This window comes from Erinaceus europaeus, chromosome 11 (assembly GCF_950295315.1).
Source record: "Erinaceus europaeus chromosome 11, mEriEur2.1, whole genome shotgun sequence".
Classification (NCBI taxonomy): domain Eukaryota; kingdom Metazoa; phylum Chordata; class Mammalia; order Eulipotyphla; family Erinaceidae; genus Erinaceus; species Erinaceus europaeus.
Window position 1 is genome coordinate 118,132,897 of NC_080172.1, and position 15,178 is coordinate 118,148,074.

Consider the following 15,178-nt stretch of genomic DNA (forward strand, 5'->3'; position numbering starts at 1 on the left):
GCACAGGCGCTCTCCTCACGCCTCTGGCCCCACCACGGAGGGCCACCTGGAGGAGGTGACGAACGGGAGGGGAGACTATGCACGTTTGCGCGTGCATGCGTGTGCACGGACAGGCACGGCCACAGCAAGAGCACAGACCTGCTCGCTGTTCACTCCTCACACAGCGCCCCTGCCCTGAGCTGAGTGTCCTGACACAGACTCGTTTAGAGCAAGGAGCAGAGACCAGCCCGCCGGGCCTCAGACTGCAGCCAGCACCGCCACACCCTTTGTCTTTCTCACCCTGATGGCCGCACTGAACCTTGTGCCCTACTGCAGCACCGTGTCCGGCCCTGTCCCACTGTCTGTCTCTCCGGGGTCCGGCCCCTGTTCCACTGTCCGTCTCTCCGGGGTCCGGCCTCCTGTCCCACTGTCCGTCTCTCCGGGGTCGTCACACTCTGGCCCCCTGTCCCACTGTCTGTCTCTCTGGTGTCTGGCCTCCAGTCCACTGTCCGCCTCTCCGGGGTCGTCACACTCCGGCCCTTCCCCACGCTCCGCAGTCAGGCAGAGCCGTATCCACAGGCACGGAAAGGGGTGTCCCTGCGGCGGTCCACATGTGCTCGGAAAACGAGAATGGAAGCAAGCCAGAGCACCATCTCGGCACGCGTGACGCCGGGCGCTGAGTCCGACACCTTAGCCGCCGCCCAGTGGGACCCTCGGCCGCGTGTCCACCGAGTTCTCTCGGGGTACTAAGTACTCTAGGTACTAAGCTTTCTGATGGGTCAAAGCACTGCCACGAGGAAAAGCAGAGTCTCACACACATCACAAAGATGATGCGTACGAGACCAGTGTTCTGGTGAGACTACATTTATGTGGGAAAAGTAAGACATCTCGGTCAACGGTGCAGAATTCAGGCCCTGGGGTTTTAAGCTCAGGATCCGAGCCCGCTGCTGCTTCCACAGTGGCATTTAAGTCACAGTCCTGTGTGGGTGGCACAATGCCACATGCAGCGCAAGCTAAGGACAAAGTGTTCAGTGCAGGGAATGGGGACCTTGCTTCCACCCCGTCACGCCCTTCACCAGGCCAAGCAGAGTGATCGACGTGGCGGGGCCGCTGCCTCAGTGTCCCGGGCACAAGGTCTGGCTCTTCCACGTACTGGCCATCTGGACAAATTCTGAAGACTGGGGACAGTGCACGTGGCATTCCGCGCGGAGTGACAGACACAACTGGCGTGCTCACCGCTACTCCCCCCGGGGCTGCTGGCTGCTTCGGATGCTTTGCGACCTGTGCGTCCAACACCTGAAATCATCTCCTCTTTCCCCAGAGATGGAAGAATTCGGCTTTGGAACAGTGGAAAAGACTCCACCAGTTGGTGCTCGCCTCACAAGGGGTCTGGAGGAACAGCAAAGCTCACACAGCGGCCTGAGCTCACCACAGAGGCCCACACCTCACACCTACATCCTGCCAGTTAGTCAGACGCGGGGAGGGGCCTTCCTGGAGGACCACGGTTCTTATCTGTTACCTCAAGAAATGCTTCCTCAACAACCACTATGTCCCAAGCAGAGACGGTGGCATCAGTTTGAACGGGACCCAGAGGCGACCCCAGGCAGCTCACCACCCGCACCCAGCAAGTCTCAACCCTCTGCCCGGTAACACACGAAGAGCCAGAAAGGCCTGTCGTGTGGTGGGCAAAAGGACAGGGGACTTCTAGCTGGACCTCTGGAGGAAACCATTTAAAGAAACATGAAGAAACCAGAGTGGCTGGGCTGGGGAGACGGCATAGCGGTTCTGCAGAGAACTTCATGCCTGAGGCTCCAGAGTCCCAGGTTAAAGTCCCCACACCACTGTGAGCTAGAATTTAAGAAACAATAATGAGTAAATGAATAAGAAAGCAGAGTGGCAGCAAGTGTGCAGGCGCAGCACCTCGTGCCAACAAAAAGAGGGGAGGCTGACACGCTGCCTTGCTGCTCCGAGGACGCGAGCTGCCACCCACAGCCCCGGGCCTTGGGCTGTCTGAGCACTGGGGCCTCTTTCTGTAGCTTTGCTTCCTGGACTGGACCAGTTGGCTTTCTTCTGGCTACAAGGTAAGCAGTCAGTGCGGGGGGTGAGCCGGCCCACTCACAGCAGCTGCCACCCCCCAAGGCCCCACTGGGTCAGAGTGCACCTGGACGGGCAGTGCTGAGGGGGCAAGGCTGGAAGGACAGACGCTACACAGGGGCCTCCAGAGTCTTAACCCTGACGCGAGGTTTTCAACGGCTATGGCAATGAGGCCACCTCTGATTTTTTTGTTTATTTTTGCAGATCTGGGGTTTCAAGCATGCACTGTTTCACTGCTCCTGGGCTGAGGTTATCAGGGATGGGGGGAGGGGGGGCAGGGGCAGAGTGAGCCCAAAGCACCGGGCCTTCCCTCACTGCCACGGCACTGTGCTGTGCCAGGGGCTCCCACAGTTTCCGGCACACGGCAAGCACCCACCCCAGTCTGCGGTCTCCTAATCCAAGTGTGGTGTGGGCTTGCACGGTGGGCACGCAAGAGACTTTCACGAAAGGTCCCTGGTTCAATTTCCAGCAACACCGTGAGACAGAGCCGAGCAGTGAATAGGAAACAAACAAACAAACAAAGCCCCCTGCAACCCTGCGCGTTCATTCTTGCCATGTTTAAGATGGGCACTGAATCATCCAAGAAAAGGGAGAGGCAGCTAGCTACCCAGCAGTCTGCTTGGCGCTGTGAAGCTGAAAAAGCACGGAGGGTCATTTGTTAGAACCCTGGGCCAACAGCAGCTTCTCCCTGAATGGGAAATGGCGCCCCTGAACCCACCTCCCGCGTACACAGAGGGCTGGGCTGCAGGCCCGAGTTCAAAGGCCACCTGTGCCCCGTAACAGTGCTTGTCCCTGGGACCCTCAGACTTTGATTTCCACGCGTGCGGATGGAAGAGGAAGTAACTGGGGACGCGGAAAGACGGCCATGAGACAGTGGTCGTGTGATAAACCCTCCTGGCAAAGCGCAGGGGTCTCGGCTCAAGCGCAGGGGTCAGCTGGCCCCTGGCAGCTGGAGAAGAGAGGCCCTCTCCTCACCGTGACCATCACACCTTTCGTTGTTTCTTCATTATCTAACAGATACAGAGAAGAAACTGAGAGGGGAAGGAGACACCCGCAGCCCTGCTTCACCACTTGTGAAGCTTTCCCGCTGCAGGTGGGGGCCGGGGGCTTGAACCCAGGGCCCCTGCGCACCGTGATGTGTGTGCCGCCGCCCGGCCCCATCGCTCCTGCTCTCTGGATCTCAGAATCCCATGACACGGTCTGCAGCTTCGACTCTGTTCTCTTTGCGGAACAAATGAAGCGTGGCCTATGGATGCCGGCTGCCAGGCCCACGGTCGGCGCCAACTCGAGCGCTCCTGCTCAGTGCCCTCCGCCGCCCTGTGCAGAGGGGCCGTGTCCGCCGGCTTCAAGCTCCCACAGGCCCTGAGCAGAGCCGGGAGCCGCCTCCCACCAGGCTGTCCCAGGGGCCTTTCCACAGCTCGTGCCCCGGCGCTCAGCACGCGCCAGTGAGACCCCGCAGCTCAGACACTCACGCGAACCATCAAAACGTGTGTCCTCACCGTCTGCAGAGGCAGAGTGAAGGGAGCTGCCCGAGACTGCAGCCCTGGACCCGGCGCCAAGCAATCTGGCTCCAGGACCTGCCTTCCACTGGCCCGGGACTCTGAAGGTCAGGACCACCGGGATCCTTCAGGAATCCCAGAGCCTGAGGCCAGGTGCTCAGCTCCCCACTCCTGAGCCAGCGGTGAATGTCAGTGCAGTTAGGGTGACTGTCCCCACTGAGCCCTGATGCCATCACCAGCTCCCCGGGTCTAGGACCAGGGATGACCTGGACAGCCAACATGTCTCCGAAGCAGGCCTGAGCGGCATCTGCTCCTGTCACCCTACCTGAAGCGACACTGTTCTCCATGAAAAGCCAGGTGGGCTGAACTCAGGTCCAAACACTGGCCACTGCTACAATGTCAGGTGCAAGGGAGTCGGGCCATAGTGCAGCGGGTTAAGTGCAGGTGGCGTGAAACGCAAGGACCAGCGGAACGATCCCGGTTCGAGCCCCTGGCTCCCCACCTGCAGGGGGGTTGCTTCACAGGCAGTGAAGCAGGTCTGCAGGTGTCTATCTTTCTCTCCCCTTCTGTCTTCCCCTCCTCTCTCCATTTCTGTCTCAACCAACAACAATGACATCAGTAACAACAATTACTACACTAAAAAGACAAGACCAACAAAAAAAATAAATAACTATTTAAAACACAGAAAGCCAGGTGCATAGCGTGACCATGTGCTCTAGGGTCCAGCCTGTCTCATATGTGCATGAAATGTCGACCAGAAGAGCAGCATGGCGTGGGGTTCTGCCTACGGGGGAGCGGCTTCCTCTAAGCACCCACAGAACCCCAACCCCCCCCTCCCCAGAGCCCTGCCCCACTAGGGACAGACAGACACAGGCTGGGGGTGTGGATCCACCTGCCAACACCCATGTCCAGCGGAGAAGCAATGACAGAAGCCAGAACTCCCACCTGCTGCTCCCCATAAAGAATTTGGTCCATCCTCCCAGAGGAATAAAGAACAGGGAAGCTTCCAGTGCCAAGCAGAGGTGCACCCAGCTAAGTGCACAGAGTATGGGGCACAAGGACCCTGGTTCGAACCCCCAGTTCCCCACCTACAGGGAGGTCGCTTCTGAAGTCGCCAAGCAGGTCTGCAGTTACCTAGCTTCCTCTCAATTTCTCTCTGTTTTATCCAAGAAGACGGGGGAAATGGCCTCCAAGAGCAGTGGATCCGTAGTGCCGGAACCAAACCCAGTGATAACCCTGGAGTTGTACCTCTTACCTTACAATCCTGTTAACCACCATTAAATCACTAATAAAAAATGAAAACCTAACACAGCACATCGCGAACAGCAGTGTAGTTCTTTTACATAACTATGTTTTTAACAAGTTCATCTGACCAGTCATTAAGCACTCATACAGCAAAGTGACGGGGGGAAGGTCACTAGAAGTAGGAAGAGTGGCACCTATCACCCAGAAACCAGGACTCAGTTTCCCCCATCTGTCTGGCGAGGAACGTGAGGCCGGCTGGTCCCACAGGGCCGCTCCGGGTACTGAGGAAGCTCCCTGCTGTTAGTCACTCCTCAGCTCTCCCCACAGCCCCCTCAGCAGACCGGGCATCTTGGGCGTTTGCGTGCTGAGGGCCCAGCGCCGTGCAGCTGGACACATCTGGGCACCGGCACACAGAACGGCTGAGTGACGGACTCACTGTTCACGGGGGATGGACGCTGGCTTTGCAGACACCACTACCCGGGAGTTATGCTGGACTCAGAAATAGCTGTCAAGTCGAGGCTAAACCGTCCTGTCAGAAACAGAAAGGAAGGGGGAGGCTCTGGGCGACAGATGTGCCCCCCTCGGCCCCAAAGGCAACGGATCACAGCACCTCACTCAGTCTTCCTCTCTGTCCCGACCATCCCTCCCTCTGTCTCTCCTTTCTGTTCCACGCCGACAGCTGCGCCGTGGCTGGAGCCTGGATGCCGCCAGACGGACGGACGCCGGTGGTGGAGGCTCTCTCATCCCTCTCACCTCCCAGGCCCTTTGGACCGCCCTGTCAATACTGGAACTGGCACAAACTCCCTGGCTCAGCAACTCTGCCGCTCCACGACTGTCCCCACGACTCCCCCAAGCTCACGACTCCGCCTGGCCCCGGCCCGGGGTCAGGTCACAGTGGGCCGTCGGGGTCTGCTGGGCCGCGAGCAGGCGGCGGGATGGGAGCCCGTCTTCTCTGTTGCTTCCTCTCTCTTGCTGTCCTCTGTGGCCTCGTTCTGCTTCCCTCTCGACAGCAGGAGACACGGGCTTATGACTTCTCTACTCTTTGCCTTGTGGTGTGCAGAACATTTTACTCCCCACCGGGGCTATCGCTGAGGCTCAGGCCAGCACTATGAATCCACCTCTTCCTCCCTGGCCATTTTTCCTATTTATTTATTTATTTATTTACATTTGACAGGATAGAAAGAAATTGAGAAGGGAGGGCAGATAGAGAGGAAGAGAGAAAGACAGACACCTGCAGACCTGCTTCACTTGTCACGAAGCGGCCCCCCCTGCAGGTGGGGAGCCGGGGCTTGAACCCAGATCCTTGCACATGTGTGCCTTTAACCAGGTGTGCTAGCACCCAGCCACCCCAAGTTTTTTTTTTTTTTCCCTCCAGGGTTATTGCTGGGCTCGGTGCCTGCACCATGAATCCACCGCTCCTGGAGGCCATTTTTCCCCCTTTTTGTTGCCCTAGTTGTTGCTGCAGCCTCGTTGCGGTTATTATTGCCATTGTTGACGTTGCTTTGTTGTTGGCTAGGACAGAGAGAAATGGAGAGAGGAGGGGAAGACAGAGAGAGAGGAGAGAGAAAGACAGACACCTGCAGACCTGCTTCACCGCCTGTGAAGCGACTCCCCTGCAGGTGGGGAGCCGGGGGCTCGAACCGGGATCCTTACGCCGGTCCTTGCGCTTTGCGCCACCTGCGCTTAACCCACTGCGCCACCGCCTGTCCCCCAAGTTTTTTTTTAATCCTACCACTTACAGCGTGCCCGGCACCGGGTAAGGACACTGTAAGGTTTATCTCGTTTCTCTTCTTTATTTCTAGAAAATGTCACTCCCCCGCTGCAGCTCAAGAAGCGGCCGAGGAAGGTGAGGACCCTTGCTTAAGGTCACGTCCTCGAGGCAGAGGCTGGGCCTCACGCACACCCGTCCAGTCGAGGCCCGCGTCCCCACGAGCAGGCGGCAGACGAAGGCAGCCACCTCTCCTGGTCCCCACCGGCCACGCAGAGCCCGTGGCACGCCTACCGCCATCTAGGCTGCCAGCGCCAGGGGCACAGCAGTTCGTGGGCTCAGACGCCGCGTCCCCAACACCACAAGGTCCGTAAGGGGCCGACTCCAGAGGCACAGACAGACATCTGGGCATGACGTGCAGTTTCAGACGCCCGGCGCCTTCTGTGGCGAGTCAGTCTCGGGCGCGTTAGGGAAAGTCTCCCTCCAAGGCGCCGGCCAGAGCCGCCGGCTTCAGACCAGCTTCCAGCAGGCAGGCGCTGCGAGTGGGGGCAGGAGCCCTGCAGTCGGGAGCCCAGCTCCTTCCTCTGCTTTGGGGCTGCGGAGACACTGCCCACAGTCACCCCTCTGAACGCCAGCTCTAAATGGTGACAGCAGGGGTTAGTTTTATGTGACTCTCTGCCAGGTGCTGCGCGAATCTCTGGCCACTATCACCTCCCTCAACCCTCAGCCTTACAAGGAAGAACTGTTCTTATCCCAAGGCACATTCTAACTAAGAAGAAGTTCTAACTTCTTATTCTGTGCAGTCGCACTGCTAAGACCGAATCTTTTTTAAGGTTTATTCGCGAGAGGGAGGGAGGAGCCGGGACACTACTCAGATCTGGCGTGATACGCATACGTGATGGTGCCAGAGCGAAGCCGGGGGCTTTGGGGCCTCAGGCAGGCAGCTCTGGGGGCTGTGGCTGCACCCACACCCCGAGGTTCACTGGGGTGAGGGGATGCTGGGAGCAGGACGCAAAAGGCTGGCACTCCTACAGGACCCGTGGGTGGGTGCACCTCCTTGCACTGAACTAACCTACAAAACCCCAGTCTGGGAACGGCGCTGCTGCAGCTAGTTCCAGCACAGACGCGGCACAAACTGCATCCTTGGGGCCTTCAAACCCATTTCACCGGCGGGTTCTGCAGCAAGAAGTGGGCCGGGAGCCCACACCGCACGCCCTCCTGCTGCTTTCTGAGAACTGGGTACACGGCAACAAAGGCCCGGCTGTGAAAGGGGCCTGGAGATAAAAACCTATGTCACGCGGTCCGGGAGGTGGTGCAGTGGCTAAAGCATTGGACTCTCAACCATGAGGTCCCAAGTTCAATCCCGGCAGCACGTGTACCAGAGTGATGTCTGGCTCTTTCTCTCTCTCCTCCTGTCATTCTCATGAATGAGTAAATAAATTCTAAAAACAAACTAACAAAAAAACCCTGTGTCGCTTCTGGCATCACAGCCGTCCTCGACCGCTGGCAGCCGGCCAGGTGAGAAGGGCAGGATGCCGGTGCCTTGGTCACACTCCTTCCTGGGTGAGAACTTCTGGTCTGCGAAGGAAGAGGCTGTGTGTACAGCCTGGTTCACATCCGTGGTGACGGCAGATGAGAGACAGGTGTGAATCCTGGCGCAGAAGCTGTTTTTAGGTCTCTCCAGACATCGTAAGATGTGCTTGCTGGCACATCAAGCAGAGCTTGCCCGCCTTAGACTCAAGGGAAAAATGCCATCTGATGACCACCTCTCCCCACCCTGGCACCTGCCCGGCCGCCGTCTCCCTGGAGGTGCTGGCAGCCATCCGCCCTCTCCTCTCCCCGCAGTGTGAAGGAAGTGTGGGACTTGCACGCTGGTAGCAGGAGTGCCAGCTCATCGCTTCCTTAATCTCGAATTATCTATAGCTGGCTACTTATTAAAAAAAAGTGAGTTGGGTTGGAAATGGACAGGCTGTCTCTGCATGTCTGCGTGGGGACTCAGTCGAGCTAGGTACACTGTGTCTGTCACCCGCTGACAGCAGCACTGTCTGGGAACTGGAGAGACAGCTCACGGGGGCTGGGCTCCCCTGCCTTCCACTGCTACGACCCCATCGTGCCAGCGCCAGAAATCCAACGCCTAAATGAGAATAAAGTTCCGAAATTAGAACGAGAGCTGTGTAAGGAAAAGTGCTTTGAAACTATAAAACACGGTCAAGACAAGATTGTCACCTGCTATGGGAATGCAACTAAGTTCCATTTGCCTATGTACCCTTTGTACTGCGACAAAACAGAGCGCCTCCTCCAAAGTCCAGGGCATCCCACGTGCTCTATTTCTCCCCACCGACAGGAGACCCACCTTGTCTAGCAGCAAACTAGTGAAAATCACAACACTAGTCTCAATTCACTCACCTGTGGTGTCACCCAGCACCACTCCTTTCCTAGTCCACAGAAAGAGCCACTAGCCCAGAGAGATCTCACTCACCACTCCTTTCCTAGTGCAAATGTCTACACTGGTTTATAAATCATGAATGATTTGATGATGACACTGAGAAATTACAGACCAGAGAGCAGCGGCCAGCCCGGGATGCACCTGGTTAAGCACACATTATCCTGAGAACAAGGACCCAGGTCCAAGTCCCTGGTCCCCACCTGCAGGGGAAAGCTTCTTGGGTCGTCTCTGACTCTCCTCTCTCATGTACCTCCTCTCAATGTCTCTGTGCCTCTATCCAATAGTAAGTTGATACGTATCAGAGGAGGAGGAGGAGGAGGCTAGAGGGCTGGGGAGACTGCATAGTAGTTTTGCAAAAAAGTGTCATGGCTCAGGGACCAAAAGGCCCAGGTTCGATCTACAGCACCACCAGAAGCCAGAGCTGAGCAGTGTGTGTGTGTGTATGTGTGTGCACGCGCACGCGCACGTGTGTCTCCTAGCTCAGAACTTTCACACCCAAGGCTCCCAGCTTCGTCCCCAGAGTTGCACGAATCAGAGTGGAACTCTGGTATCTTTCTCTTGTCCTCATGTGGAACTCCATCCTATGAAGTCAAAAAGACTAGGGCCTACTAAACACAAGTTACTGACCAAATAAGCATGAAGTCCAAGTGACTATGACCGTGGACTTCAACTCCCGCCAGAAAAAGAGCAAAACCATTTCCTTCAGTGCCAGGTGCCGTTTTAGGCAGGAGAGGCTAAGCCAAGTCAAGAGCCGGAAGGCGCAACACAATGCAGCTCTGCTGGGGGCTGTGGTTACTCTACTGTCGTGGTTGTTTCCTTAATTGAGTCATATTTACTTTATTTACTTTTTCTTGGGGGGGAATACACCAGCACCCTGCTCAGCTCTGACTTATGGTGGTGCTGGGGATGGAACCTGAGCTCAGAGTCTCAGGCAGGAGAGCCTTTCGCAGAACCCTAGCATGTTTTTTTTCTTTTTTTAACCAGAGCATAGTTGCTCAGCTCCGGCCTATGGTCTATGGTGGTGGTGGGGATTGAACCTGGGACTTTGGAGCCTCAGGCACTAGTCCCTTTGCATAACAATTATGCTATCTACCCTCCTCATTTCCCTCCCCCCCCCCCAGCAGTATGAGCAGCCTGTGACAATAGGAATGCCCAAATTTCCTCTTGCAAGGTGTGCGGCAACCCAGAGCCTCTGCTCCTCCCACTCAAATGGAGACATCGACTACCTTCTAGGACTGCAGGCATGAAGTGAGCTCACAGAGATGAAGGGCCCAGCTCACATCAGCCCCTCCAAAGACGTTACCCCTTCCTTCCCACGCCCCCCATAGTCCGCTCAGACTCTTACAGCAAGACGCAACACAGGCCTCTTGAGAAGTCTCCTTCTGGACCACAGTGGACATTTCCCCCCATCACACGGATAAAGCCAGGCGCCAAGAACCAACGGAAGACGCTCCTGCCTCCCCGTGTCCGGCCCAGGGCTGCCTCTGTCAGCACTGCTCTGGCCACTGGGGCTTTTGCCCCGAGCACATTCTTAAAAAGCACGTTTCCAGTGTGTTCTGCTGTTCCCACCTCGGACTGCCTTGGCAAGTCCTTCCCCGCCCCAGCCGGTGCAGTCAGCTCCCTGTCACAGCGACTGGGTAAGTCCAGGAGCTTTAAGATGGCCTTAGTCACTTCGTAAATCGATACACAGGAAGCTACAAACAATTAAAAAAACAAAAACAAAAAAAAAAAGAAGGGAAAGCTCCAGCAGCCTGGATGGTCACCCGTTCAGCAAAGGACCCGGATCCTCAAAACCCTTCGGGGCCCAAGTGCACCTGCAAACACCTGCCGCCAGACTGGGGTGCGGGCGGAGGCCGGGCCAGGAGTCCTGGGCTCGGGGAGGCAGAGCCCCTCTGGCCTGCCCATCCTGGGTGCTGAGCCCGGCCGGCACCAGGCTCCTGGGTGCGGGTGGGGGGCACCACCACCTTCCTCGCCAGCTCAAATGCCCAGTGGGCTCACCTGATCCTGCACGCCTCCATAGTCAGCAGTTCCGACCCTCACGAGCTGACAGTTGAGAGGGAAAGGCAGGCTGCGCCTTCTGGGCAGCATGGTTCCCAGGCCATAGGCCGGACTGGGCCGGGTGCCTCCCTCAAGGGCTGAAGTGGCACGAGGCCTATTGTGCGCTCACCCCTGCCCTGCCCCGCCCGGCCCTGCCCTGCCCTGCCGCACCCACCCGCACCCCTGGGTGCCCCACAGGCGGCTCCTGGGGGGGTGAGGGAGAGGGTGGTGCACCTGCACCGGGGCGGCCACGGAAGAGCCCGCAGCGCCCGCTGCCTCCCGGGCACGGATGCCCGGCCCTCCGCGCCGCCTCCCTCCCTGAGGGACACCGCAGGCTGCCAGGCACAGCCCGGCCTGGAGGGCGCCCCTGTCGGGCCGGGGGCAGGGCAGAGGGTGCGGAGAGGCTGCTGCGCCCAGGAGAAGCGGGCGAGTGGGGGAAGGGGCTGCCCGCGGACTAGTCTGGAGGGGTGCCAGGGGCGAGTCGAGGCCTGGGGGCAGGGGTGACATGGGGGGGGGCACAGGTCAACCCGTATGGGGGTGGAGGGGTGCAGGCCCAGCCTGGGAGGGGTCAGGGTGAGGGTGGAGGGGCGCAGGCCCCGGGATGGGGATCCGGGGGTGGAGGGGTGCAGGCCCGGTCGGGATGGGGGTCCGGGGGTGGAGGGGTGCGGCCCGGTCGGGATGGGGGTCCGGGGAGGGGCGCAGACCCGGTCGGGATGGGGATTCGGGTAGGGGTGCAGGCCCGGTCGGGATGGGGGTCTGGGGAGGGGCGCAGGCCCGGTCGGGATGGGGATTCGGGTAGGGGTGAGGGCCCGGTCGGGATGGGGGTCTGGGGAGGGGCGCAGGCCCGGTCGGGATAGGGATTCGGGTAGGGGTGCAGGCCCGGTCGGGATGGGGTGGAGGGATGCAGGCCCGGTCGGGATGGGGGTCCGGGGAGGGGCGCAGGCCCGGTCGGGATGGGGATCCGGGTTGGGGTCAGACCCGGTTGATGGGATCCGGGGGTGGAGGGGTGCAGGCCCGGTCGGGATGGGATCCGGGGGTGGAGGGGTGCAGGCCCGGTCGGGATGTGGGATCCGGGGGTGGAGGGGTGCAGGCCCGGTCGGGATGGGATCCGGGGGTGGAGGGGTGCAGGCCCGGTCGGGATGGGATCCGGGGGTGGAGGGGTGCAGACCCGGTCGGGATGGGATCCGGGGGTGGAGGGGTGCAGACCCGGTCGGGATGGGATCCGGGGGCGGGAGGGGTGCAGGCCCGGTCGGGATGGGATCCGGGGATGGAGGGGTGCAGACCCGGTCGGGATGGGATCGGGGGCGGGAGGGGTGCAGGCCCGGTCGGGATGGGATCCGGGGGCGGGAGGGGGGCAGGCCCGGTTGGGGTGGGGATCCGGGGGTGGAGGGTGCAGGCCCGGTCGGGATGGGATCCGGGAGTGGAGGGTGCAGGCCCGGTCGGGATCCGGGGGCGGGAGGGCAGTGGAGGGAGGGTCTCAGCCGGGGCTCGGGGCGGGCAGGCATCGCGCCTGGGCCACCTGCGCGGGTGCCCGGCCGGAACCGCGGGTCCGAGCTGGGGGCCCCTGGGCCGGAGGTGGAGACTCGAGGCTCCGGCTGCAGCCCGGGGCGGGGCGCGCGGTGCGGGGGGTCGCAGGGTCGCAGGGTCGCGGGGCCGCGCACCCCACCCCGCCCCGCCCCGGCCCGGCCGGCCCCGCCCCGCCCGGCGGCAGGCTGCAATCCACCTGGGCTCTGGGACCCGGCCCTCCCCCACCCGCACCCCGTTTCCGGGCCGGCGGGGGCGGGGGCGCGAGCTCGGGGGTCCCGGGCGGGGGGGGGACGTCGCCCTTTACCATGGCTGCGGCGGCGGCGGCGGCGGCGGTCCCGGCGACTGTGCTTCTCCCCCCGCGGCAGGGCCCGGCGCTTCCACTTCCCCCGGTGCCCAGGAGTGAACATCCGGGTCAGCGCCCCCTCCCCCGCGCCCGGCCGGCGCCACCTTCCTTCCCCGCCCCGCCGGGCTCGGCCCGCCCCCCGCGGCCGGCTCTCGGCCAATGAGCGCGCGGGGCCGCGGTCATCGCCAAGTATGGAGCGCCGCGCGGGGGGCGGGTCCGCGGGGGCGGGGCCTAGAGGGAGGGCGGGGTCCGATAGGGGCGGGGCCTGGTAGGGGCGGGGCCAGCGGCGCGCAGGGCAGGGCGGGGCGGGGTCCTCCGGGGTCGCGGCTGCGGCTCTGGGTCCCACCCGGCCTCTGGGGCTGCGGAGGCGACTGGTGGCCGAGGGGCGGTGGTGGCGGCCCCCGGGCGGAGATGCGGGCGGCCCAGGGCCTGGGGAGGGTTTGGGGGACTGGCAGGGCTGGGCCCCCCACCCCGCCGGCGCACCCACGCCTCCCGCAGGACCCGGAACTGGCGGCCCCGCCTGCACCCCGCGCGCAGGGCGGACCTGGGCTGGAATCCCAGCCGTGGGCATGGCCGCCGCACCCGCGCCTGAGCTGGGCCCCGCAGCCTCGGGCCACCCTGCTCCGGGAGCACCTGTGACCTGGCCTGCACTGGGCGCCCAAACCAAGGGGCCCTGCTGCAGAAAACTGAGGCCCACGCGCAGATCAATCAGGAAACTGGGCTCAGCCAGGTTGCAGACGCTGCCATGACACCAACCTGACCTCCCTGGGCAGACGCCCTCCCCCGTGTGTCCTGGAGCCTCCCCTCCCAGACCCCTGCCCCACTAGGGACAGACAGACACAGGCTGGGGGTGTGGGTCCACCTGCCAACACCCATGTCCAGCGGAGAAGCAGCGACAGAAGCCAGAACTCGCACCTGCTGCTCCCCATAAAGAATCTGGGTCCCTGCTCCCAGAGGGATAAAGAACAGGGACGCTTCCCATGGAGGGGAGGGGACAGGAGCTCTGCTTTGCCTTGTAGGCAACCCAGGCAGGCTCTAGCCCAGCCCCAGTCCGCGCTGCACTGAAGTTAGCTTCTGTGCTATGGTCTCTCAGTCTGGCTTTTCTGTATCCATAAAAAATAAAATATCGGAGGTCGGGCGGTAGCGCAGCGGGTTAAGCGCACGTGGTGCAAAGCCCAAGGACCGGCATAAGGATCTCGGTTCGAGCCCCCGGCTCCCCACCTGCAGGGGAGTCGCTTCACAGGCCCTGAAGCAGGTCTGCAGGTGTCTGTCTTTCTCTCCCCGTCTCTGTCTTCCCCTCCTCTCTCCATTTCTCTCTGTCCTATCCAACAATGAGGACAATAGTAACTACAACAAGAATAAAAAAAAATGGCAAAAAGGGGGAAAATAAGTAAATGAAAAAAAAAAGGGCAACAAAAGAGAAAAAAATAGCCTCCAGGAGCAGTGGATTTGTGGTGCAGGCACCGAGCCCCAGCAATAACCCTGAAAGCAGAAAAAGAAAATCACAGAAATTCTTCATTCAACAAATATTAGTTGGGCTTGGTCTAAAAGGCTGGATACCCAGAATGCTAACAATACCTTGCTCCCTGGCTTATGGAAAGCAGGACAGGTCATATGCAGACGTTAACTGTTAAGTTGCAAAAACAACAAGATTGTGCTCAGCACAGTGCAGCCAAGCTCCCTGGGCCTGGACCTCAGCGAGCTGTAGTTCAGGAAAAGTTGCCACCCGCCTACAGGCCAAGCCAGACAGGCCCACAAAAAATGAGGTAGACCTGTGCTGTGAGAATTCAGAGCAGGGAGTGGCACTGAGGAGGCCTTTCACTGGCTAAGTATTTACTCAATGCTGGCCGTACCCCTGGTTCTCTCTGGGGTTGAAGGGTAGAATGGGGAGCAATCGGTGCCTATGCAAAGTCTGAAGTTACAATATGGGGGGGTGCCCCTGGTTGAGCACACACATTACAGTGCGTAAGGACCCAGGTTCGAGCTCCAGTCTCCAACTACAGGGCAAAGCTTTGTGAGTGATGAAGCAGGGCTATAGGCACATCTCTCTCTCTCTCCCTCTCTCTCTTTTTCTCTCGCTCTCTCTCGCTTTCTCTATTTCTGACTTTTTCTATTTCAATTTCTGACTGTATCCAATAAATAAATACAGATATTAAAAAACAAAACAACCACAGTGCCTGGGGGTAATTAAAGATGTGGAGAGAAGCCAGAGTAAAGGAATAAGCAAAGTCAAGCTATTGTCAAGAGTGGCCGGGAACACCTAACTTTGGATCCGAGTGGGGAACAAGGAACTGAATGAA

At 60.0% G+C, this 15,178-nt stretch overlaps 2 protein-coding genes across 6 annotated transcripts in view; one reads left to right on the plus strand and one right to left on the minus strand.

Moving 5' to 3' along the window:
* Positions 1-12,991, minus strand: part of CAPZB (capping actin protein of muscle Z-line subunit beta) — a 108,492-nt gene extending 95,501 nt beyond the window's left edge. For 2 of the 4 annotated variants that reach the window (XM_007538539.3, XM_060200914.1), the window contains exon 1: positions 10,970-11,074. In XM_007538539.3, coding sequence (XP_007538601.1) covers positions 10,970-11,059 — 90 coding nt within the window. In that variant the 5' untranslated portion in view covers positions 11,060-11,074. Of the gene's footprint in view, positions 1-10,969; positions 11,075-12,827 lie in introns of those variants that run through there. The other 2 variants (XM_060200916.1, XM_060200915.1) reach the window with 2 other exon arrangements.
* Positions 1-15,178, plus strand: part of MICOS10 (mitochondrial contact site and cristae organizing system subunit 10) — a 228,848-nt gene that overhangs the window by 80,664 nt on the left and 133,006 nt on the right. The gene's annotated exons all lie outside the window — the stretch shown is intronic.